The 25,315-nt window shown below is 35.0% G+C and overlaps 6 protein-coding genes across 8 annotated transcripts; 5 read left to right on the top strand and 1 right to left on the bottom strand.

Moving 5' to 3' along the window:
* Positions 1 to 4,089: 4,089 nt before the first annotated feature.
* On the top strand, positions 4,090 to 7,559 carry LOC105782504 (protein NETWORKED 4B). Of its 2 annotated transcripts, none has more exons than XM_052626862.1 (3): positions 4,090 to 4,258; positions 5,467 to 5,582; positions 5,988 to 7,559. In XM_052626862.1, the coding sequence occupies exons 2-3, from the start codon at positions 5,474 to 5,476 to the stop codon at positions 7,349 to 7,351; spliced, it is 1,473 nt and encodes a 490-aa protein (XP_052482822.1). In that variant the 5' UTR covers positions 4,090 to 4,258; positions 5,467 to 5,473; the 3' UTR covers positions 7,352 to 7,559. The 2 variants fall into 2 exon arrangements, with proteins under 2 accessions (XP_052482822.1, XP_052482823.1); XM_052626863.1 differs by lacking the exon at positions 4,090 to 4,258 and adding an exon at positions 4,331 to 4,519.
* Positions 7,560 to 8,153: 594 nt separating this feature from the next.
* LOC105782505 (uncharacterized) lies at positions 8,154 to 9,587 on the top strand. 2 transcript variants are annotated; one of them, XM_052626864.1, is made up of 2 exons: positions 8,154 to 9,057; positions 9,127 to 9,587. In XM_052626864.1, the coding sequence occupies exons 1-2, from the start codon at positions 8,271 to 8,273 to the stop codon at positions 9,450 to 9,452; spliced, it is 1,113 nt and encodes a 370-aa protein (XP_052482824.1). In that variant the 5' UTR covers positions 8,154 to 8,270; the 3' UTR covers positions 9,453 to 9,587. The 2 variants fall into 2 exon arrangements, with proteins under 2 accessions (XP_052482824.1, XP_052482825.1); XM_052626865.1 differs by having other exon boundaries at positions 8,155 to 9,057; positions 9,151 to 9,587.
* A 1,394-nt stretch (positions 9,588 to 10,981) lies between these two features.
* On the top strand, positions 10,982 to 12,910 carry LOC128036013 (uncharacterized). The gene has a single exon (XM_052626493.1). The coding sequence runs from the start codon at positions 10,982 to 10,984 to the stop codon at positions 12,908 to 12,910; it is 1,929 nt and encodes a 642-aa protein (XP_052482453.1).
* A 2,729-nt stretch (positions 12,911 to 15,639) lies between these two features.
* Positions 15,640 to 17,245, bottom strand: LOC128036012 (uncharacterized). Its single transcript, XM_052626490.1, has 2 exons — positions 16,673 to 17,245; positions 15,640 to 16,461 (listed from the first exon to the last, which is right to left on the bottom strand). The coding sequence occupies exons 1-2, from the start codon at positions 17,243 to 17,245 to the stop codon at positions 15,640 to 15,642; spliced, it is 1,395 nt and encodes a 464-aa protein (XP_052482450.1).
* Positions 17,246 to 17,825: 580 nt separating this feature from the next.
* LOC128036011 (protein NETWORKED 4B-like) lies at positions 17,826 to 21,569 on the top strand. The gene is made up of 3 exons (XM_052626489.1): positions 17,826 to 17,918; positions 17,965 to 18,057; positions 20,976 to 21,569. The coding sequence occupies exons 1-3, from the start codon at positions 17,826 to 17,828 to the stop codon at positions 21,567 to 21,569; spliced, it is 780 nt and encodes a 259-aa protein (XP_052482449.1).
* A 1,007-nt stretch (positions 21,570 to 22,576) lies between these two features.
* LOC128036010 (uncharacterized) lies at positions 22,577 to 23,776 on the top strand. Its single transcript, XM_052626488.1, has one exon. The coding sequence runs from the start codon at positions 22,577 to 22,579 to the stop codon at positions 23,774 to 23,776; it is 1,200 nt and encodes a 399-aa protein (XP_052482448.1).
* Positions 23,777 to 25,315: the final 1,539 nt, after the last annotated feature.

Below are 25,315 nucleotides of genomic sequence, written 5' to 3'. Positions count from 1 at the left end.
GGCATGAAATCAGCAAGAAAGTAAGGAGAATTAAGGGCAAAATTGGAAAATTGCAAAATTTGCTTAATAAAGTTAGGACCCAAGTGGAATTATCTAGATTTCTCTTCATTTTTCTGAATTCTCATCAGCTAAAACACCATGGAAGGGCTTCTTCAAGCTGGTTCTTCATATTTTTATTACAAGTAAGTTCAATTCTTGACTATTTCTTGAAATTTTTGTATTTTTATGACTTTTACAACTAGGCCCACTTGTTAAATTCATTAGTTTTTGATTTTATGAAAGAAGTTGAAAGTTGATATGAATATGTGCTGGAAGTATATGATGATTTAGCATGAAATTAGAGCTTTAAATTGTTCATATGCTGATTTTATTGAAAGAATTGAATAGAAAGTGAATGTTTGGGACCTAATAGTAAAAGAGTTTGAAGATAGAGTTATATGTGGAAATTCTGAATTTCAATAGTTGTGTAACAACTTATAATGTCTAGTAAAGTACTAATTGAGAAAATTAGATTAATTGAGGGGTTAATTGAGAAAGGACCGAATTGTATAAACTGTGAAATTTGGGGCAAAATGGAAATCAACATTTTGCACTAAAGCAGTTTTGGACAGCAGCAGTAGTGTAACTTTGAAAAATCACCAAAAATTGTAGAGATTGAATTAGAGGATGAATAAAATATGAAACTAAAGCTTATTGAGTCTAGTTTCTTATAAAAGAAATGATGTAAGCAATGGAATTGTAAATCATGAGATATAATAGATTTTGTGAGACAAGGTCAGAATGAATTCAGGTTCCCTGTTCTGACTTTGGAAAATCATTAAAATTGTAAAAAATGATTATGAGTTATAGTTTATATGGTTAGAATCCTTAATGAGTCTATTTTTATAAGAAACAAGCTAAAACATCATCCGAATTCTGTACAATGAGATAATTAATTTTTAGTGAAGAGTGGTCAGAACTGTCAGACAGCGAAACAGGGGAAACTTTAAAGAATAAACTGTACTATTTGGCTGAACCAAAAATTATGAAAATTTTATGGTATGAAAATATGTGAGTCTAATTTCAGGGAAAATTAACGGATCTTAATTTGGAGCTCTGTAGCTCCGGATAAAAATAATTTAGTGACTCTGACTCGGATAAACAGCTTTGAATATACATGTTAGTGAATATTGAAATTATGGTTAATGTTGTTTAAGTGTGTTATACACATTAAGGATGTGGAATGGAGAGGAGGAGGAGGAAAATTGGGAAATATATGAATGATTCGTGTATAAATGGTCATATGTTTGATTATAACTCATAAACGATGAAATATGAATGATGCTTATTTTTGTGCATTATTGGTCATGGTTTAAGCTCATGTGTGAAAATAAAGTTTCATAGTATGTGTGTATGGTATATTCAGTATATGATTTGGCATGAAATAATACCATGAATGGTTTATGAATTAACACATGTTGGTAAGCCTGATATATGAATAAATGATCAAATTGAGCGGAACGCCGGATTTGAGTACTTCTGATCAAGTGACAAGTGGAAAGTGAAAAGTGATAAGTGGCTACACTTATCTGATCAAGAGACAAAGTGATAAGTGGCTACACTTATCTGATCAAGAAACAAAGTGATAGGTGGCTACACTTATCTGATCAAGAGACAAAGTGATAAGTAATAGCTTTAGCTACACTTATCTGATCAAGAGACAAAGTGATAAGTGGCTACACTTATCTGATCAAGAAACAAAGTGATAAGTGGCTACACTTATCTGATCAAGAAACAAAGTGATAAGTGGCTACACTTATCTGATCAGAAACAAAGTGATAGGTGGCTACACTTATCTGATCAGGGACAAGTGATAAGTGATCATACGTAAGACCATAGTTATACTATGGCAAAGTGAAAGTGAAGTACTCAATTTTCCGTGACCGTTCCCTAATTTGATTAAGGATGGTAAGTGACAAATGGGCCCGAAAGAATTAAAGTAAATGGATAAGTGGTAGTCTATTTATATCAGGACGATGTTGTTATTCAAACTAAAGTGATATTTTCATTGCTAAATTGAGAATTTCATAAATGTGTTATTGAATGGTATAATCAATAAACATTGAGTTAAATGGTAAATACGTGTTAGTTTTGAATTTGATGTCATTGAATTGTACGTGAATTAAATGGAAATTGCTAGTGATATGATTTAAATTATGAGCATGAGAAATTGCGAATTGAATGAAATGGAAATGAAGCATTAAATTGCATGAGTATGTATCGGGTCTCGCAGGCCCTAATTATTATGATTATAATATTTTGAGGATATATTGTGAAAAGTTATAGAAACATGTTAATTATTTTGAAAGTTTTAATTTTGATGAAATTTTATAACTCGGTTAAATACGTTTACAAGTGTATGTGTTTTGGTAATGCCTCGTACCCTATTCCGGTGTTGGATACGGTTAAGGGGTGTTACATTTAGTATTTAAAAAAATACATTTTTAAGGTAAACTATTTAAGGTGGGTTTGGATGGGCGATTGAGTGCGGTGCGTTTAACTTACTTTTTGTCTCACGCTTCATGAGATCTAATCTCATCATCATTGTTTTTATACTACTAGCAGTAAACACACCGCCTATCCAAACCCACTCGAGGTGAGTTCGGATGGGCGTCGTTTACTGCGGTTAGTGTAAAAACAATGATGGTATGAGATTAAAATCTTATAGCGATCTTATAGCGTGAGACAAAAAGTAAGCCAAACATACCGCCCCGCACCCAATCGCTCATCCAAACCTACCCTTAATCTATCATTCAACTTTTAAAACATTTTCTTTTTAATCATCCAAACAAAATTTTTACAATTTTATTTTTATTAATTTTTTTTATTTTAATCATTCAAATATTAAAAATCTAACGACGGCGACGTTGTACTATTTGTTTGTAATAAAGTGAAGTTGAAAATTTGAAAGCAAAGCCTAGGATTCTAGTTGGATGGCGAGTGATGGGGATATTTGTCCATTTGCCCATTTACAGTTGTGATTATTATATTTCCAAATGCTAAATATCAAACACATGGGCCCTACATTTTCCCGCCTCTTTTCTAATCAACTTATTGGCTGGTGGGTTTGTTGGTTGAATATATTTTTCCAATTATTTTAGTCGCTATTACTTAATTCAATTTTATTTTTAAATATATAATTTTTAAAAAAAATTAATTGATTATATTTAATTTGCGATACTAAATTCAATTAAAAATTTTATAATCGTGTTAGATTGTAAAAGAATAAAACATCGTTAGCGTATTTATCTCGTTTAAAATTTAATTGAACTTTAAATTTATTTTAAATTCATTATGGCTATTCGATATTGTAAGTTCTCGAATCCCAAAAAGTAATTGGTCTTATTGTAAAGTTATATTATAATCCTTAAATAATACTTGTTCGACAAATTAATAATTAGGAATCAGATTAAATCGAAATAAATTTAGAGAACATTTACGCGTGGTAAGAGCTAAACCCAAAATAATATGAGTGGGTACTCACATATGAGATTTATGTATGAAACTCGAACTTACTTAAAATCTTAACTTTTGTTAGTAATGACAAAACTTCATTAACTACTTTCTTTTAATATTAGGTGGAGAGATATTGGTAACACAGTTTAAACCAATATCAAACGAAGCGTTACTAAAAACTTTAATAATTGTTGTTTGTAAATCAAGATAGTTTCGTTTAACTATTTACAGCATTAGAGTTAACCCAATAATTTATTATAATATCTATAAGTTTTTATCATATATGTTCTTTTTTATATAATGCAAATAAAAAATAATGCTTATCAACTATTTAAAATTTACTTTCTTCGTGCTGACAATAATGTCGATATTAATCGAAACAAGATTCAATCCGCTATTATAATAATTGTTAGACAAAAGCAAAGCAAATAATAGTCTGTATATTATCAAAATTAATTATAGTCAAAGTTTTGAAATTTGGGGATGAAAGAGAGAGTGAAAGGAAAGGAAAAGAAGAGGGAAATTTGAAAAGTGAAGAAAAGGAAAATAAGAAAAGTCCAAACTCGCTTGCCTTTCAATTTTCAATTTCAATAGCCTTTGTTCCCTCTCACACCCTTCATCTCCTTGTCCTCTTTCTCCATTTTATCTTATTTATTTGTTTCTTTATAATTATAATTCTCTCAAAATTTATTCAAAAGCTATGTTCTAAGCCTATCTTTCACTTTTGCTCTGCTCTGCTCTTACTTTCATTCTTTTCACTAAGGTATCTATTCCCTATATGATACACTTATTAGTTTTCGTTTTTCTTTCTAATTGTAGTTTAGATTTCATGGTATTTGAGTTACTTCGATCGATTTTTATGGAAGTTAATATAGAGAATGCTGAAACAAAAACTGGGTTTCTCTTAGATTTCTTTTCTGTTTATGAACAAAATGATAAAGGCCATACTTGTTTGTTGGGGTTTATAATCGTTTCCTTTAAGCTAAAGTATAATCATCAATCGTCAGTACAAATCTTCTACGAGGTTCTAAGTTTTCACCTTATCTTAAATTGAAGTAGCTATATACAAATCCTTTATAGCCTTTTTTTTTTCTACGAAAATTTAAGTTTGTAATTTAGATTGCTTGTTGGGTTTCTAATTTACTATTGTGGGGGTGTTTTCTTCTAAACCCTTGAGCTTTTTGTTCATGTTTATATACCGTGGGCTATGGTCAGCTCAAGCATCTGTACTGTATTGTCTGCATTCTGCAATTTCCTTTTAGTGTTGCGAAAAAGAATACAGGATCTGATGTTTTGTGATGCTAACGAGTGTGCTCGATTTTTAATTTTCGTCGTTCTTTTGTTTTTATGGAGTATTCTTGCTACAATTTTTTGGAGTTTTTAGGTTGTCTATGTTAAGGTATGATCTTACATTTAAGGTGTGATGCTAAGGAGTGTGCTTGATTTCTAATTTTTGTTCTTCTTTTGTTTTCATGGAGTATTTTTGCTACAATGTTTCGGAGTTTCTAGGTTGTCTATGTTAAGGGATGATCTTACATTTAAGGTGTGATGCTAAGGAGTGCTCGTTGTTATTTTGTTTTTACTCTATTATTGAGCTTGGTTGTTTTTACGGAGTATTCTTGCTATAATGTTTCGGAGTTTCTATGTTGTCTACGTTAAGGTATGATCTTGCATTTAAGGTGCGATGCTAAGGAGTGTGCTCGATTTTTTATTTTCGTTGTTATTTTGATTTTACTCTCTTATTGAGCATGGTTGTTTTTATGGAGTGTTATTGCTATAATGTTTCGAAGTTTCTAAGGTGCCAACTTGCGTTTTTCTTCCTTATCGAGGCATTTTATGGTTTATCAGATGTGTTTGTTGTTTCAATAATGTGACACCAAGAACATAATTAATCTATCATCTTTTGGAATTGTTCTTCCCTGAGTTTATTTTTGGGAAATCTTATACAAAGATGTTTATATTGTTTTGAAGACAAAAAATGGAAGTAGATATGATGAACAAAGTTGATTCAAAGAACTTGAAATCATGTTGGTGGGATAGTCATCTCAATCCTGAAAATTCTGAATGGCTAGCTGAAAATTCAAAAGGTAAAACAATTAACTTTTGAAGTTCTTGCATTTATGTTTTACAGGTAAAAGTATAATGGAGGCTTTTGTACCACGAGTTAGATTGCATTTTGTCCTTTCTATTGGAAAAATGGATAAATTAATTTTTGCATATTAGATAAAAAAAGTAAACTGATCCTTTTGTTAAAAATATCATCTATTTTTACTATTAAAATATGATCCTCCATGAGGAAGACGTGGCACGAAAAGGATCAATTTGTTTTTTAATCTAATGTATATGGACTAATTTACCTATTTTTTGAGTAAAAAGGGCAAATTGCAAATTGACTCCTAGGGGTCTTGGTACTTTTACCATGTTTCACCATTCTTGTTGTTATGGATTCTTGTTGGCATCTTGTAAATGATAAAATGATTCTTGACTTGCAGAAATGGACCTGAATGTTAAACAAATAGTGAAATTGGTGGAAGACAACAGTGAAGATGTGACTAAATCCAAGGTGATTGTCCAAGTTCAAGAACTCTACCGTATTTATCGAAATTTGGCCGAGCGGTATGATCATTTGACTGGGGAACTGCGTAAAACTCAAGGCCCTGATAGTGGTTTGGATCAAATCTCTCCAATGGTTACACCTGATAAGCCTGTTCAACAAGCTTCATCTTTCAGTTCTGTTGGTGGTAGTTCTGAGAAAGAAGGGACCGAATCGTCTTCGTTTTCATCAGATTCTGACTCTGAATCTTTCATCTCATCTGTCAACGTTTACTTGAGTTCGGCGATGGATACTGATAAATCGAAGATGAGGGAAAACCGAAGGTATGAAGAATTGAATGAAAAGCTCACTAGGTATGAAGAAGAGTTAAGGGATTCGAACCTAAAACTCTTACTTGCAGAAGAAGAAATTGTGAAGTTGAATACAAAGCTCAAGAAGAGTGAGTCACTCGAATTGGAATTGCAAAAACAGATAATTGAGCTCGAAGCTTGTTTTTCAAACTCGAACTCTGAAGTTATGAGGTTGATGGAGGAGCTTTCTACAAGTAAAGAAAATATCAAAGCATCAGAAGAAGAGATTGTAATGTTAAATGCACAAAATTTGAGGTACGAAAACGATCTATTGAACCGAGGTCACGAAGTTGAAGAACTAAAGGGTGCATTATGTGATGCTAGAGATAATTTCTCTATACAGAAAGCAAGCTTTCAATCAGAAATTTTTGGTTTGTTAGAAAAAGAGACTCTCTTAGAAGCAAGACTCAAGGAATGGGAATTACATGGAAGTGTATTGGAGGAAAAAATAAGGCAACGTGAGACCAAAAATTCGGAAATCGAAAGCTTGCTTGTTGTACAAGAAACCAATTTACAAGGTCAGATCAATCAATTGAAGACAGAACTTAATGAGAAAGGTATACACATAGAAGCTTTGAATAAGAACCTTGACAAAATGAAATTGAAATATGATATGCTTATGACAGACAAAGATTGTGTTACTGCAACAGTAAACAATCTCGTGGCCGAGGTTCGTTCTCGTGATTTACAGATCAGACAAATGGAGGACCATTTACAACAATTAAGCAAGGAACATATGCAGCTAACAAAGAATCTAGAAGATGAGTTGAAATTGAAGATAAAGGACCTTGAGAAGGAAGTGGATAAGCAAAGGAACATGATCTTAGATGTGTCAGAAGAGAAAAGAGAGGTAATAAGACAGCTTACATTCAGTCTGGACCATTACAGGAGTGGTTATAAAGAGCTTCAGACATTCCTCAAGCACAAACGACAAGCGGTTATCGCTTTATGAGTTCGATTAAATATGAGTATCGGTATAGTTACTTGTCTGGATTGTCTTTTTCCCTTGATGTAATCTTTCGTTTAACTTGTTTTATGAACTTATTAGTACTTAAATTTGAGTTTCTGTGGGAAGTTTTGGGTGATATATGTGTATTTGCTTAGATAAACTTGAAGCTGTCATTAGACTATATATATATATATATATCTTTTTCATGTTATTGAACATCTGAACATTGCAATGGACAAATATGAACCATGTTTTCAATTTTAATCAAACAATGTACTATATATTTTGGTTTATGTTTCTATCGTTAGCTTGTAGATTCAGTTTGTACTGCAGGACAGTGAATGTGGATCATTCCTATAATAAAGATGTCTCATTCTCATTCCTAAGAGAGCCGATTGGTGGGTCGGTAATTGTATAATTAATCTATCTAGCTTTGTTCAAATTTTTCTATTCTAATCACCAGAATAAATTAAATAGGTTTTTAATTTTCGATTAGATAAATGATTTAATTCAATTTTTTTAGAATAATTTGATTGTTTGATATCATTCTCAATTGAAAAATTCGTAACCTGTCAAAATACCTTCATCATATTATCTTATTTTTTTACACAAACAATATCAGAACACTTTCGCCATCAATATTCATTATCTAATCCACAAAGCAAAGAATAAAGGAAAAAAAATTGATAATGTACTTAGCATACACTCAAACCCATTGCATCCCATTCACAGTAATTATAAAGAAGAAACATATATAGGTAAAGGCAACCCACCGTTGAAGCAAAGTACCATAGCAAGTTCAAAGAGACTCCTACCAATTAACATTTGGAATCTCCCCCTTCTAATTTTCTGCTTTCTTTGAGTTATTCAATTTCAATTTTTCTTTCTCTACCACATCGAAAGAGACAGAGAGGAAGGAGAAATGGAAGAGCTAAAGAACTATGGGCATCAACATCCACTGTTGATGTTAAATGAAGAGCAGTTGCTTGGCAATGGCAATGGAGTTGTTGATTGCTCAAGGTGTGGGGAGAAGGTGTCAGCTCCATGTTTTGGCTGTGTGGAGTGCTGTGGGTTTTACCTCCACAAGAAATGTGCCGAGGCACCTTTGGAGCTTAATCATCCTTTTCATCGCCACCATCCTCTCCTGCTTCTGCAGAATCCACCTTACACTCCTTACACAAGGTGCGTTTGCGATTTCTGTAACGAAGCATGTGAGAAATTCATTTACCATTGCTCTTGTGGCTTGGACTTTCATATTAAATGTGCTTTGTTTACATTTAATATTGCTGAAAGAAATTTGAAAGAGCTTGAGCATGTGGCCCTTGAGGATCCATCGTTTTCCTCTAAAAACGATGGTGGAAACCTGGGTAAGTGTTTTGTGTGCTGGGAACCATTAGCAATGTATACATACTTCTTTCTTGATTGTGGGTTTAAATTGCATAAGAGGTGTGCTGAGCTTCCTCTCAAAATGGATCATTCGTGTCATCGCAAACATCCTCTTGTTTTGCAATTTAATAGTGAACGGCGTGCTTGCAAAATATGCCAAGTAACTCAAGGAAGAGGATATTTGTATGGTTGTTCACCTTGTGAGTTGGCTATTCACATTGATTGTCTGTCGCCATTACCAGTTATCGAAAGCTTGCTTGCTGTACAAGAAACCAACTTACAAGGTCAGATCAATCAATTGAAGACAGAACTTAATGAGAAAGGTATACAGATAGAAGCTTTGAATAAGAACCTTGACAAAATGAAATTGAAATATGATATGCTTATGAAAGACAAAGATTGTGTTACTGCAACAGTAAACAATCTCGTGGCCGAGGTTCGTTCTCGTGATTTACAGATCAGACAAATGGAGGACCATTTACAACAATTAAGCAAGGAACATATGCAGCTAACAAAGAATCTAGAAGATGAGTTGAAATTGAAGATAAAGGACCTTGAGAAGGAAGTGGATAAGCAAAGGAACATGATCTTAGATGTGTCAGAAGAGAAAAGAGAGGTAATAAGACAGCTTACATTCAGTCTGGACCATTACAGGAGTGGTTATAAAGAGCTTCAGACATTCCTCAAGCACAAACGACAAGCGTTTATCGCTTTATGAGTTCGATTAAATATGAGTATCGGTATAGTTACTTGTCTGGATTGTCTTTTTCCCTTGATGTAATCTTTCGTTTAACTTGTTTTATGAACTTATTAGTACTTAAATTTGAGTTTCTGTGGGAAGTTTTGGGTGATATATTCGTATTTGCTTAGATAAACTTGAAGCTGTCATTAGACTATATATATATATATATCTTTTGCATGTTATTGAACACCTGAACATTACAGTGGACAAATATGAACCATGTTTTCAATTTTAATCAAACAATGTACTATATATTTTGGTTTATGTTTCTATCATTAGCTTGTAGATTCAGTTTGTGTTAAAAATGGCCAACCATGCTGCTATTATGTTTTTGTTAAAATGCATGGTACTATGATGATTCTGTAATTTAGTTTGGTTGAGAATGAACTTTGATGTTGATGTTTTGATGGGTTGGTTGAGCTGATAAGTCAGCTTATCCATGTGTACAAGCAATGTTTTTAAAGTTACTAGGCTACTTAGTGGTATTAGGTAGTAATAACTGATGTGGTTGGCTATAAATGTATTGTTTTTCTTATTGAAAAATTAAGCATATCAGTTGTGAAACTTAGATTGCTTCCTTGCTGCACGTTTGTGAGCAAGTAAATTATTTTTGTTTCTTCCTCCTTTGTTCTCTGTTTTGTTCTTTTTCTAAGAGCTGCTGCCATTGTTCTTTCTTTTTCTTTTTTCTGCCTGTTAACCGAGAGCTTATGCTCTTGATGCTTTGTGTTTCTGCTTGCTGTTTGAAGAGCTTATGCTCTTAGTGTTTCATTGTTTGGTTGTTGCTGCCAGTGTTCCAACAGTTTGTACTGCAGGACAGCGAATGTGGATCATTCCTATAATAAAGATGTCTCATTCACATCTAATTATATGGTTAGTTTAATGAACGATGACCCCATTGGGATTGAAGTGGTTGAGCAAATACCAAGGGAGTTAAGAGTAATTTCTGTAGCAGATTATCCTAAGAGAGCCGATTGGTGGCTCGGTAATTGTATAATTAATCTATCTAGCTTTGTTCAAATTTTTTTTATTCTAATCACCAGAATAAATTAAATAGGCTTTTAATTTTCGATTAGATAAATGATTTAATTCAAATTTTTTTAGAATAATTTGATTGTTTGATATCATTCTCAATTGAAAAACTCGTAACCTATAAAAATACCTTTCATCTTATTATCTTATATTTTTACACACAAACAATATCAGAATATTCATTATCTAATCCACAAAATTAGTTAATCCACAAAGCAAAGAATAAAGGAAAAAAATTGATAATTTACTTAAGAGTACACTCAAACCCATTGCATCCCATTCATAGTAATTATAAAGAAGAAACATATATGGGTATAGGCAACACACCGTCGAAGCAAAGTACCATAGCAAGTTCAAAGAGACTCCTACAAATAAACATTTGGAATCTCTCCCTTCTAATTTTCTGCTTTCTTTGAGTTATTCAATTTCAATTTTTCTTTCTCTACCACATCGAAAGATACAGAGAGGAAGGAGAAATGGAAGAGCTAAAGAACTACGGGCATCAACATCCACTGTTGATGTTAAATGAAGAGCAGTTGCTTGGCAATGGCAATGGAGTTGTTGATTGCTCAAGGTGTGGGGAGAAGGTGTCAGCTCCATGTTTTAGCTGTGTGGAGTGCAGTGGGTTTTACCTCCACAAGACGTGTGCCCAGGCACCTTTGGAGCTTAATCATCCTTTTCATCGCCACCATCCTCTCCTGCTTTTGCAGAATCCACCATCTTCTTACACAAGGTGCGTTTGCGATTTCTGTGATGAAACATGTGAGAAATTCATTTACCATTGCTCTTGTGGCTTGAACTTTCATATTAAATGTGCTTTGTTTACATTTAATATTGCTGAAAGAAATTTGAAAGAGCTTGAGCATGTGGCCCTTGAGGATCCATCGTTTTCCTCTAAGAACGATGGTGGAAACCTGGGTAAGTGCTTTGCGTGTTGGGAACCATTAGCAATTTATACATACTTCTCTCTTGATTGTGGGTTTAATTTGCATAAGAAATGTGCTGAGCTTCCTGCCAAAATGGGTCATGTGTGCCATCGCAAACATCCTCTTCTTCTGCAATTTAATAGTGAACAGCTTTCTTGCAAGATATGCCAAGTAACCCAACAAAGAGGCTTTCTGTATGGTTGCTCAACTTGTAATTTGGCTATTCATATTGATTGTTTATCGCCATTACCAGTTATTGAAGATAAAAGTCATCAACACCCATTCACCTTGTTTTGGAGACAAATTCCATTCATTTGTGATGCTTGTGGCACCGAAGGACATCATGTTGCCTATGCATGTTGTACATGCAGTATTATGGTCCATAAAAAATGCATTTCATTGCCAAGCATTATCCAACACGTGTTCCATGTCCATCGTGTTTTTCACACGTATTTCATTCACAAGGAATATTCTGAAAGTTTGAATTGCATACGGTGCCATGAAGTTGTCGATACAGAGCACGGTAGTTACTTCTGTGCAGATTGTAATGTTATATTCCATGTGAATTGTGCATTAAAAGAAAAGGAGTGGTATTGCATAGTATCACAGGAAAATGAAGATGACAAGTCTCTTGATATACCTGTTAACTCCATCACTAAGTTTCTTGAGACGAATGATGCTGGAGAAGCCACACTCATAGAACATTGCAAGCATAAGCACTACTTGATGTTAAGTGACAAAATCAGCGAGCATGGTGATAAATGTTGTGATGGGTGCCTGTTATTGATCTCCGCTAAGTTCTACCATTGCTTGCGGTGTGATTTCTTTCTTCATAAATCTTGTGCTGAATTACCTAAGATGGACCTTATTTGGGATCATCGTTGTGTTGGAAAGCCTTTTTCTGGATCAAAACCCTTCATCCTTACTTCAGACTGCATGTTCGAATGTGAGCAATGCACGTACCTTTCTAATGGGTTTTCTTATAAATGTAATGAATGTGGAATTCACAGTTGCGTTCGATGTGCAACTCTCCCTTATGCTGTAAAAATTCCAGGGCATAAACACCTTCTTCTTTTCTATTATGATTATTATAATTTTGAAAAGCAGTGTAGTGGTTGTGGGACGGATCTCAGTAACACATATCGTTGTAAGGATTGTAACTTTGGTTTATGCCTTAATTGTGTTATGCGACCAACTAGAGTCGGACACAATTGCGATGATCATCCTCTTAACCTCACTTATCACAAGATTAATGATTATACAAAATATCATTATTGTGACATTTGTGAGGAGGAAAGGGATTCAAAGAACTGGTTTTATCATTGTGAAACTTGTGACACTTCTGCTCACGTGGATTGCGTTCTTGGAAAATATCGATTCATCAAACTCGGGAGCACCTACAATGAGGGAAACCATCCTGTTGGAACAATGGCAGCAGCAAAAGAAAACAAGGTTGCAAAACAAAATTTGCAAAACTGAAGCAAGAAGTATCGAAGCAAAAGAAAAACAAAGCAAAGCAAAAACAGTGAACAAAAATTGAATACTCAGCAAATTGTAACTGAACATTACCTATTTTCATTCAAAATTTGAATATATAAAAGAGTTACAAATTTGATTCATTTGACAGTTACCTAATGACATAACTGCTCCCACTTAAACTAAACTAATACAAGCTTAAGTCAAATACAAAATAAGCTGACATATCAGCTTTTACATCATCAATCCAATCACAAACTTAATCCAACTAACTTTGGAAACTAGTTAAAGTTGAACTAAACTAAATTACAAAAGAACAAAACATCCAAAGTTGATTGCTTCATCTGGTTCAGCTTCAGTCTTGCACGCCAAGCAATATCACCAAGCTCAATAGCCAACCATGCTGCTGGCCACATGTTGCTTTGCAGTCCAGCTTTCAACACTCCTCCTTGGACTGTAAGCAACACATACCAATTCCATTTCTCAATACATCAAACCTAGCAGCTCCTAAGGGCTTAGTCAGCATATCAGCTAATTGTGCCCCTGAGCTACAATGAACAAGGCTGATCTCTTTAGTTTGTTCAGCCTCTCGAACAAAGTGTAACTTTATCTTAAAATGTTTAGTTTTCCCATGAAACACAGGGTTCTTAGCTATAGCAACTGCTGATTGATTGTCCACCCAAATTTCAGTTGCTTCAGCTTGTGTTTCATTAAGGTCCTGAAGCAATTTCCTGAGCCAAATGGCCTGATTGACTGCTGCTGCAGCTGCAATGTACTCTGCTTCAGCTGTGGACTGAGCAACAGTTTGTTGCTTCTTTGAACTCCAGCAAAACATGCCCGATCCAAGTGTGAAGAAGTATCCAGAGGTACTCTTCATGTCATCGAGGGATCCTGCCCAATCACTATCAGAGTAACCTTCTAATTTCAGTTCCTTCCCTCTTCCAAACATTACACCAAAGTTAGCTGTGCCTTTGATGTATCTAAGAACCCTTTTGGCAGCCTTCAAATGCGCCTCATTACAGCAATGCATGAACCTTGATAGCAGACTAACACCAAACATAATGTCTGGCCTAGTTGCTGTTAGATACAACAAGCAACCTACTAGGCTTCGATAATGCCTCTCATCAACCCTTTGCTGATCACCATTCTTTGGTCAATTTTCACCTTGAGCCACAGGTGTCTTGGCGCTTCTGATTATGCATGCAAAATTTGTCTAGGATCTTCAAAGCAAATGAGTGTTGGCTGATGAAAATACCTCGATCAGACTGGTGAACTTCCATGCCAAGGAAGTAAGTCATAATCCCCAAGTCTGTCATCTCAAACACTTGCTGCATTTGGACCTTGAACTCATCAATGAGCTCAACTTTGCTCCCTGTCACTAACAAGTCATCCACATACAAGGAGACAATCAGCAAGGTTTCAAATTCTGACCTCTTAACATACAGAGTAGGTTCACTAAGGCTCTTCACAAATCCAAGCTTGGTCAGATAAGCATCAACTCTGTCATACCAGGCCCTTGGTGCCTGTTTCAGGCCATAGAGGGCCTTTCTTAACTTGTACACTTTGTCTTCATGCCCAGCAACTTCAAAACCTACATGTTGCTCAATGAAGATCTCCTCCTTGAGAAAACCATTTAGGAATGCTGATTTGACATCCAATTGGTGAACTTTCCACTATTTCTGAGCTGCTAAAGCAAACAACAGCTTAATTGTATCCAGTCTTGCCACTGGAGCAAAAGTCTCCAAGTAGTCCACACCATACTGCTGACTGTAGCCCTTCACCACAAGCCTGGCCTTGTGCTTGTTCAGTGAGCCATCAGCATTGTACTTGGCCCGGTACACCCATTTAACTCCAATGACCTTCTTGTGTTCTGGTCTGCTCACCAACTCCCAAGTCTGATTTTTGTTGATCATTTCTAACTCATCTTCCATAGCTTTCATCCGACTTACATCTTGGCGACCTCTTCAAAGTCTGAGGGCTCAATCACAGCAACATTGCACCTCTGATAGATATCAGCCAAAGTCCTGGTGCCCCTCACTGGTATGTCATCTACAGCATCTTCACTTGGTCCCTCTTCTATAGGTTCATCAACCAAGTCCATCTGGTCCATTTCAGACATGTCAGCTTCAACACCATTCCAATTCCACACTTTTTCTTCATCAAACTTTACATCCCTGCTGACTAAGACCTTCTTTGCTGTAGGATCATACACTCTATAACCCTTCTTGTTGCTGCTGTAGCCAACAAAGATTCCTGGAGTAGCCCTGCTCTCGAGCTTGGTCCTCTTCTCTACTGGAATAAGAGCATAACATATCTGACCAAACACTTTTAAATGTGTTACCATAGGTTTGACTCCATGCCAAGCCTCAAAAGGTGTTTCATCCCCATCGCTCGAGTTGGCGGTCTATTGAGCAGATACTCTGAGGTGTTGACCGCCTTGCCTCAAACCGGCTTGGAAGCTTGCCTTGAAATAATAGACACCTAGCCATATTTAGCACGATCCTATTTTTCCTCTCACAGACTCCATTCATTGAGGAGTATAGATCATTGTGAGTGATGGTGAATTCAAGCACTATCACAAAGCTTCAAATCTCTCGACACATATTGAGCCATTATCATCCTCAAGGCTCTAATTTTGCGACTGACCGATTTTCAAGATATGCCTTGAATTTGCGAAGGCCTCAAACACTTGACTTTTGCTTCAAGAAGTAGACCCAGACAACCTTGTTAAATCATCTATAAGCAGGCAAAGTACTGTTCTCACCGATTGAAAGTGTTCTCATAGGGCCACAAACATCGAGTGCACCAATTCGAGCTTGTTTCGAGCTCTCCAAGCCTTGTCGTGAGAAAAAGCGATCTAGCACCTTACCAAGCTGACAAACTTCACAAACATTCCCACTAACTTCAATTTTTGAAATGTCATCAACCAAATTCAGCCTATGTAGTAGATCGATGGATCTGAAATTTGCATGGCCTAGTCTCCTATGCCACAAGTCAGTTCTTTCAACAAGGCTGGTGTATGCCTTTCTTTCTATTTTGCTAACATCCAGCATGAAGCACCTATCAGTCATAGAGACAGTGACTATCTCCAGACCATTCATGTCTTGAACAATACAGCAACCATCCTTAAAAACCAATGTATAGCCCTTTTCAACTAATTGGCCAACACTAAGCAGATTCTGGTCTAAGTCAGGTACAAAAAACACATCTGAGATCAGCTTATTACCTGAACCAGTGCTAATCAACACATTGCCCTTGCCTTTAGCCTCAATCAGCCTGCCATCTCCAATTCTAATCCTCGAGTGGAAGCTTCTATCTAGGCCCTTGAGCGACTTCTCATATGCGACCATATGGTGTGAGCAACCACCGTCTAGTAGCCAATCATTCTTGGCCTTGGTTGTGCCAACAAAACAAGTTCTTTGTGAACACATGCTCCTCCCGAGCTTGAATGTCCTCAGTGAGTCTAGCTTGTTGCAGAGCGGCCTCCCTTGGTTTGCCCTTGCACACCTTCTCCACATGGCCAAACCGCTTACACTTTCTACATGAATATCCGCCTGAACCAAGCAATACTTTTCAGAATGTGTTGTCTTCTTGCAATGAACACATGGTGGGAACACCCTTTTGCTTCATCTCTTCCGACTTGACCCTTTTGTTGTGCCAAGGCTTCTTGCCTTTTGCACTCACACTCGAGCCTTCACGGCTTTAGCACGGAAGGCGCTTCAGATTCTCCTCCGCCTATTTGCCCTCCTTTGTTCAAGTGCATACAGGGAGTTTATCACTCGAGACAATGAAATGGTGATAAATCCTCGAGTCCTCAAGTGAAGAGATTTTTGACTCAAATTTCTCAGGGAGAGTTGTAATGACTTTTTCAACAACTCTGCTCTCTGTGAAGTCCACTCCCAGGAGCCTAATGCTGTTGACAATGGCCATTATCCTGTCTGAGTACTGCTTGATGGTCTCAGACTCCCTCATCTTCAAATTTTCAAAGTCTCTCCTGAGGTTGATCACCTGCTGTTGCCTTGTCTTGTCAGTCCCCATGAACTCCTCCTTCAGCTTGTCCCAGGCCTGCTTAGGTGTGTCACATGCCATGATGCGTGTGAATATCACATCAGACACTCCACTCTGCAGACAGGCCATAGCCTTGTGCTTCTTAGCTCGTTCCTCAGCATGTTGCCTCATCTGTGCAATAGTGGGATTGGCTCTCAATGGAGATGGTTCAGTATCATTCTCGATCACACTCCAGAGATCATGTGCCTGAAGGTAAGTCTTCATTTTAACTATCCAAATGTGATAGTTTTCTCCAGTGAACACAGATAGAGGTGGTGGAGTGAAACTCATCCTGCAAGACTGAATCCAGATGCTTCGATCTTACCAAATTTTGAACTTGCTGTTGGTTTTGATTTGAACACAACAGATTGCATACAAAGGCCCCTCAAAGACTCGGGCTCATGATACCATTTGTTGGAACAATGGCAGCAGCAAAAGAAAACAAGGTTGCAAAACAAAATTTGCAAAACTGAAGCAAGAAGTATCGAAGCAAAAGAAAAACAAAGCAAAGCAAAAACAGTGAACAAAAATTGAATACTCAAAGAAATTGTAACGAACATTACCTATTTTCATTCAAAATTTGAACATATAAAAGAGTTACAAATTTGATTCATTTGACAGATTACCTAATGACATAACTGCTCCCACTTAAACTAAACTAATACAAGCTTAAGTCAAATACAAAATAAGTCGACATATCGACTTTTACATCATCAATCCAATCACAAACTTAATCCAACTAACTTTGGAAACTAGTTAAAGTTGAACTAAACTAAATTACAAAAGAACAAAACATCCAAAGTTGATTGCTTCATCTGGTTCAGCTTCAGTCTTGCACGCCAAGCAATATCACCAAGCTCAATAGCCAACCATGCTGCTGGCCACATGTTGCTTTGCAGTCCAGCTTTCAACACATCCACACTCTCTCACTTTTGTCAAGAAATTTCCTTACTACCCTGAATGTGTTAAATGTGGTAAACCTTGTGAAGATCTTTTTCTTGAATGTGCAGAACCAGAATGCAAGTATATTGCTCATTGGGAATGCAGAAAATCAACAATCCGTGGTAGGTGCTGAAAATTGCGGCTTCAGTTTCACAAAAAAAGTATGTGGTTGTTCTTAAAGCTTGATACTTTTTAGTTGTCTGTTTAATCAATGTAATGTTTTAAGGTTGAAAATTGTGAGGTTTGAACTGTAAATATATGATAATAAAATTAATATGATTTGCTTATTTCTTCTTTTTCTTACATGCTAGTATGTTAATTATTTTTTGTCCTTAGATTCCATGAAAAGTTATTATCCTTATATGCTAGCTCCCATATTTATACAAGTTGAATATAGTTGGAAATGAAAATTTTGCTTAGTCTAAAACCTAAATTAGTCTATCAATTTCTTTTGTGAAAATATGTTGTTAGTCCCTTTGACTTAGCTAAAATTTCAATTTAGTTATCTTACTTTTCTAATTTAAAATTTCATTCCAGTCTTTAACATTGTTAATAATTTCCATCAAAATATTCCAATTTGGCATGTTGATTAGACTGCTATCATATAACATTTCATATGATGTTAAGTTAAATTTTTGACAAAAATTACAAATTATAATAATTGAATTGAATTTTTAAATCGTAGAAGTAGAATAATTGAAATTTTAACTTTTAAAGTACATGGATTTAATCTTAAATTCGATTTGTCATTTTCGTATTAGAAAATGATACGAGATAATGTGGAATCACAATTTCATACAATTCTTTCTCCGATTTAGAAAAATTTGCCCGTAATTACCAAAATAACCATTTATATATAATATTAGATTATAATATATGATAATTATAAAAATATTTTCCCTACCATAACTATAACTACCAAAAAAAGTAATTTTATCATTAAAAACTTTAAAACTATTATTCTATTTTAATAAAAAATATAAGAACAATTAAAAGTATTGGTATATCGATCGAAATAGGGTATAACTTTGATTTTTCGAGTCAGGTTCAAGATAAGTAAATTAATATTTAATTTTGAGTTGGATCAAAATCGGATTATGTTAGAGGTATATCAGTTCGGGTGGACAAAAAACCATTCCGCCCCACTCCATTACCATCTCTACTTATATTTCAAATCTTAACCGTTGTTTTCATTTTCGGATTCAACATTGATATTTTGATCTTCTCATAAACAATAACATTTATATTATTATTCAAGTGTATGATTGAATTGGAGTCATGAATTTAGACTGTATCATTGGTTAACTCGACACTAACTCGATCAAGAAAAGTATTAAAAAACTAAGTTTTAATGATTAATAAATATTATTATAGAGTGTTTCTTTTTGTATTTTTCATGCATTTATATAAAATTTATAAAAGACAATTTAAACTTAACGCCCCTAAAGAGTGCCTGTCGTCGAATTGAAGTCACAGAGTATTACGATAACATTTCAAACATTTAACACTACTTAAAAGCAATTATTCAATATAATTAAAATTAATCAAATCACAATCAATTCACAATAAACATACACTTACAGGCCTTAAACTGAGTTTACGGGACCCTAAAAATAAATTAGAAATATTCTGAGGTCAATTTGAAACAAAATGGAAAAGTTAGAAAAAAGATGAAAATTTTGAAAAATAAGGGACACACGGTTGTATGTAACAACCCAGACCGTGTGGACATTCAAAGTCAGACACACGACTGTGTGTTCGCCCGTGTGTATATTCAAATTAAGGTCACATGGCCGTGTGACTGCCCGTATGTGCATTTGTTGGTCGCTGGTTGTGTCTTAGACTATGTATGCCCTGCACCTAAAATCATTAAGACACACGGCCTTGTGAGGAGGCTTTGTACAGCCTATACCCCAGGCCACGTGGACCAATTTTTGCTTCCAAAACAGGGCAAATTTCACACCTATCTGGCTACCAAACCAAACCTATAACCACTCTATATATGTCATCAAATACACCTCAAAACAAGTCAAAACATGTCAATTTCATACATTCTAAGAACCTAACCAACATAGCCCTCATTAGCACCACATTTCAAACATCACATACAAAGGCATTCAACCTTAACCAAATCATACATTCATCTTGCTCCACAAATAGGAATCATAAATTTCAAATGCCATATCCTACATATTTCAACTCAACAAATTGACCTCAATCATTTACTTCAAAAAGAGCCAAATTCCATAGATCTTAAAATATCAACCATATACAATATCTACCATCCAACACACACATACATCAACAAAATAACACCAAGAATTTAAATTTCTCAACAATGATAATTTTCACAAATATCATTAACTCTCAAATTTTCAACATAGATAAACTACTACATGATTTTAAAGTTCCAAAAATATAAAATTTAATAAAAAAGAACCAAAACCTGAGCTTCCAAACTTAAACAACAATGGCCGAAAATCCCTTTTCTTCCCTCACCATTTCGGCATGCAAGACCATAAGGAAGAAATAATGTTTTGTTTTTATTCTTCTTTCTTTTATTAACTTCTCCGCTATCTATTTTTATTATAGAAATATAATTGACTTAATTTATATTTTATTATAATAAAATCCAATGTGCACATAACAACTTAAAAAAGAGATCATTTGATTAAATTAGGTTTACTTAAGCCACCGAGATTGGTCCTATTTTTGAAACATTCTGAAAGCTCATCCTACTTGAAACATTGTGCACTTGTAGAAGTTTTGGTAACTTGTATTTTACTAGTGTAATTTTATAATCTTAAGGATAAGATAATAGAAGATTTAAATTCTTTAGGGATCAATGTTATAAATAAGATTAAATCCGAACTGATAATGTAATAATATTGTTATATTGTTGAATTTACGGAACTCAACTATAAATAAAAGTATTTCCTGCCTCATCTGTAGCCCTTGCCACTCAACTGCGAAACCCCCACTGCCAAGTGACTTGCCTTTACAAATGGATCAAAATGGCAAACTTTGTTTTCCCACCATTGCCAATTGGATAAGGTGCCATTGACATGAAACAAAAAAGGTTCAACAAAAACCAGAACACCCTCAAGTTCCGCCCTCGATAGCGCTTTCCCTGCTTGGAAGTGTATTGGAGGAAAAAATAAGGCAGCGTGAGACCAAAAATTCGGAAATCGAAAGCTTGCTTGTTGTACAAGAAACCAACTTACAAGGTCAGATCAATCAATTGAAGACAGAACTTAATGAGAAAGGTATACACATAGAAGCTTTGAATAAGAACCTTGACAAAATGAAATTGAAATATGATATGCTTATGACAGACAAAGATTGTGTTACTGCAACAGTAAACAATCTCGTAGCCGAGGTTCGTTCTCGTGATTTACGGATCAGACAAATGGAGGACCATTTACAACAATTAAGCAAGGAACATATGCAGCTAACAAAGAATCTAGAAGATGAGTTGAAATTGAAGAAAAAGGACCTTGAGAAGGAAGTGGATAAGCAAAGGAACATGATCTTAGATGTGTCTGAAGAGAAAAGAGAGGTAATAAGACAGCGTACATTCAGTCTGGACCATTACAGGAGTGGTTATAAAGAGTTTCAGACATTCCTCAAGCACGAACGACACGCGGTTATCGCTTTGAGTTCGATTAAATAGGAGTATCAGTATATTTACTTGTCTTGATTGTCTTTTTCCCTTGATGTAATCTTTCGTTTAACTTGTTTTATGAACTTGTTAGTACTTAAATTTGAGTTTCTGTGGGAAGTTTTGGGTGATATATGTGTATTTGCTTAGATAAACTTCAAGCTGTCATTAGACTATATATATATATATATATCTTTTGCATGTCATTGAACATCTGAATATTGCAATGGACAAATATGAACCATGTTTTCAATTTTAATCAAACAATGTACTATATATTTTGGTTTATGTTTCTATCATTAGCTTGTAGATTCAGTTTGTACTGCAGGACAGTGAATATGGATCATTCCTACAATAAAGATGTCTCATTCACATCTACTTATATGGTTACTTTAATGAACGATGACCCCATTGGGATTGAAGTGGTTGAGCAAATACCAAGGGAGTTAGAGTAATTTCTGTAACAGATTATCCTAAGAGAGCCGATTGGTGGCTCGGTAATTGTATAATTAATCTATCTAGCTTTGTTCAAATTTTTTTATTCTCACCAGAATAAATTAAATAGGTTTTTAATTTTCGATTAGATAAATGATTTAATTCAATTTTTTTAGAATAATTTGATTGTTTGATATCATTCTCAATTGAAAAATTCGTAACTTGTAAAAATACCTTTCATCATGTTATCTTATTTTTTTTTACACACAAACAATATCAGAATATTCATTATCTAATCCACAAAATTAGCTAATCCACAAAGCAAAGAATAAAGGAAAAAAAATGATAATTTACTTAGAGTACACTCAAACCCATTGCATCCCATTCATGGAAATTATAAAGAAGATCAAACATATATAGGTATAGGCAACCCACTGTTGAAGCAAAGTAGCATAGCAAGTTCAAACAGACTCCTACAAATAAACATTTGGAATCTCTCCCTTCTAATTTTCTGCTTTCTTTGAGTTATTCAATTTCAATTTTTCTTTCTCTACCACATCGAAAGAGACAGAGAGAAAGGAGAAATGGAAGAGCTAAAGAACTATGGGCATCAACATCCACTGTTGATGTTAAATGAAGAGCAGTTGCTTGGCAATGGCAATGGAGTTGTTGATTGCTCAAGGTGTGGGGAGAAGGTGTCAGCTCCATGTTTTAGCTGTGTGGACTGCTGTGGGTTTTACCTCCACAAGACATGTGCCGAGGCACCTTTAGAGCTTAATCATCCTTTTCATCGCCACCATCCTCTCGTGCTTTTGCAGAATCCACCATCTTCTTACACAAGGTGCGTTTGTGATTTATGTGATGAAACATGTGAGAAATTCATTTACCATTGCTCTTGTGGCTTGTACTTTCATATTAAATGTGCTTTGTTAACATTTAACATTGCTGAAAGTAATTTGAAAGAGCTTGAGCATGTTGCCCTTGAGGATCCATCGTTTTCCTCTAAAAACGATGGTGGAAACCTGGGTGAGTGCTTTGGGTGTTGGGAACCATTAGCAATGTATACATACTTCTCTCTTGATTGTGGGTTTAATTTGCATAAGAGGTGTGCTGAGCTTCCTCTCAAAATGGATCTTTTGTGCCATCGCAAACATCCTCTTGTTTTGCAATTTAATAGTGAACGGCTTGCTTGCAAAGTGTGCCAAGTAACTCAACAAAGAGGATTTGTGTATGGTTGTTCACCTTGTGAGTTGGCTATTCACATTGAATGTGCGTCGCCATTACCAGTTATCGAAGATAAAAGTCATCAACACCCATTCACCTTGTTTTGGAGACAAATTCCATTCATTTGTGATGCTTGTGGCACTGAAGGACATCATGTTGCCTATACATGTGGTACATGCAGTATTATGGTACATAAAAAATGCATTTCATTGCCACGCATTATCGAACACGCGTTCCATGTTCATCGTGTTTTTCACACGTATTTCATTCGCAAGGAATATTTTGAAAGTTTGAATTGCATATGGTGCCATGAAGTTGTCGATACAGAGCACGGTAGTTACTTCTGTGCAGATTGCAGTGTTATATTACATGTGGATTGTGCATTGAAAGAAGAGCAGTTGTATTGCATAGTATCACAGGAAAATGAAGCTGACAAGTCTCTTGATATACCTGTTAACTCCATCACTGAGGTTCTTGAGACGAATGATGCTGGAGAAGCCACACTCATAGAACATTGCGAGCATAAGCACTACTTGATGTTAAGTGACAACATCAGATAGCATGGTGATAAATGTTGTGATGGGTGCTTGTTATTGATCTCCGCTAAGTTCTACCATTGCTCGCGATGTGATTTCTTTCTTCATAAATCTTGTGCTGAATTGCCTAAGATGAAGCTTTTTTCGAAACATGCTTGTGGAGAAACGGAATTTTATTCTGGATTAAAACCCTTAATCCTTACTTCAGCCTGCATGTTCAAATGTGGTCTATGCATGTACCTTTCTAATGGATTTTCTTATAAATGTAATGAATGTGGAAGTCCGATATGCCTTCGATGTTTTGCTCTAAGTCTCCAAGATGTTGTAAAAATTCCAGGGCATAAACACCCTCTTCTTCTCTATTATAATTATCAGGGGCAGTGTAGTGCTTGTGGGAAGGATGTCGTTTGCCCTTTTCGTTGTAAGGATTGTAATATTCATTTATGCCCATGGTGTGTTCTGCGACCAATTAGAGTTAGACACAAATGCGATAAACATCTTCTTACACTCACTTATGACAAGATTAATGATTATGCAAAATATCATTATTGTGACATTTGTGAGAAAGAAAGGGATCCAAAGAACTGGTTTTACTATTGTGAAACTTGTGACACTTCTGCTCACGTGGATTGCGTTCTTGGAGAATATCCATTGATCAAACTCGGGAGCATCTACAATGAAGGAGAACATCCACACCCTCTCACTTTTGTCAAGAAATTTCCTTACTACCCTGAATGTATTGAATGTGGTGAGCGTTGTGAAGATCTTTCTCTTGAATGTGCAGAACCAGGATGCAACTATATTGTTCATTGGAAATGTAGAAAATCAGCGATGCTGTGATAAATGCTGACAATTGTTGCTTCAGTTTCACAAAAGAACAGTGTGTTGTTGTTAATGATTGCTACTTTTATTTAGCTTTTTAATTGTGTGTTTAAACAATGTAATGTTTTTAGGTTGAAAATGGTGAGGTTTGAACCGTAAATATATGGTAATAAAATTTATATGATTTGCTTATTTCTTTTTCTTACATGCTAGAATGTTAATTTTTTTTTGTCCTTACATTCCATGAAAAATTATTATCCTTATATGCTAGCTTCCATATTTATACAAGTTGAATATAGTTGGATATGTAAAATTTGCTTAGTCTAAAACCTAAATTAGTCTATCAATTTCTTTTGTGAAAATATGTTGTTAGTCCTTTGACTTAGATAATATTTGAGATTTGGTTCTTTTACTTTTCGATTTAAAAATTTCATTCCAATCTTTAATATTGTTAATAATTTCCATCAAAATTTTCCAATTTGGCATGTTAATTAGATTGCCATCATATAATATTTCATATGATTGATAAAAAATAAACATGTTAAGTTTAATTTTTTTTTGACAAAAAAAATTACAAATAATAATAATTGAACTAGAATTTTTAAATTGTTGAAGTAGGATAATTGAAATTTTAACTTTTAAAGTACATGGATTAGATCTTAAATTCTGATTTGTCATTTTCGTATTAGAAAAGGATACAGATGATGTAATGGCCCAAATTTGAGGTTATCGGAACAGTGG

The sequence above is a fragment of the Gossypium raimondii genome, chromosome 13, assembly GCF_025698545.1.
Source record: "Gossypium raimondii isolate GPD5lz chromosome 13, ASM2569854v1, whole genome shotgun sequence".
NCBI lineage: Eukaryota > Viridiplantae > Streptophyta > Magnoliopsida > Malvales > Malvaceae > Gossypium > Gossypium raimondii.
The sequence above is the reverse complement of the archived record's forward strand: the minus strand, read 5'-3'. Positions and strand labels throughout refer to the sequence as shown.

Bases quoted from the DNA above. Each gene is read 5' to 3' on its own strand.
- LOC128036012 (XM_052626490.1), bottom strand. From the start codon at position 17,245: ATGAGTTTCACTCCACCACCTCTATCTGTGTTCACTGGAGAAAACTAT. The intron at 16,462-16,672 runs GTATGCACTTGA...TGCTTGGTTCAG, and splicing joins TCTCGAGTGATAAACTCCCT to GCGGATATTCATGTAGAAAG.
- LOC105782504 (XM_052626862.1), top strand. From the start codon at position 5,474: ATGGAAGTAGATATGATGAACAAAGTTGATTCAAAGAACTTGAAATCA. The intron at 5,583-5,987 runs GTAAAACAATTA...CTTGACTTGCAG, and splicing joins GCTAGCTGAAAATTCAAAAG to AAATGGACCTGAATGTTAAA.
- LOC128036011 (XM_052626489.1), top strand. From the start codon at position 17,826: ATGCTGCTGGCCACATGTTGCTTTGCAGTCCAGCTTTCAACACATCCA. The intron at 17,919-17,964 runs GTTAAATGTGGT...TTGAATGTGCAG, and splicing joins TTCCTTACTACCCTGAATGT to AACCAGAATGCAAGTATATT. The intron at 18,058-20,975 runs GTATGTGGTTGT...GAAACAAAAAAG, and splicing joins GCTTCAGTTTCACAAAAAAA to GTTCAACAAAAACCAGAACA.
- LOC128036013 (XM_052626493.1), top strand. From the start codon at position 10,982: ATGGAAGAGCTAAAGAACTACGGGCATCAACATCCACTGTTGATGTTA.
- LOC105782505 (XM_052626864.1), top strand. From the start codon at position 8,271: ATGGAAGAGCTAAAGAACTATGGGCATCAACATCCACTGTTGATGTTA. The intron at 9,058-9,126 runs GTATACAGATAG...TGCTTATGAAAG, and splicing joins GACAGAACTTAATGAGAAAG to ACAAAGATTGTGTTACTGCA.
- LOC128036010 (XM_052626488.1), top strand. From the start codon at position 22,577: ATGGAAGAGCTAAAGAACTATGGGCATCAACATCCACTGTTGATGTTA.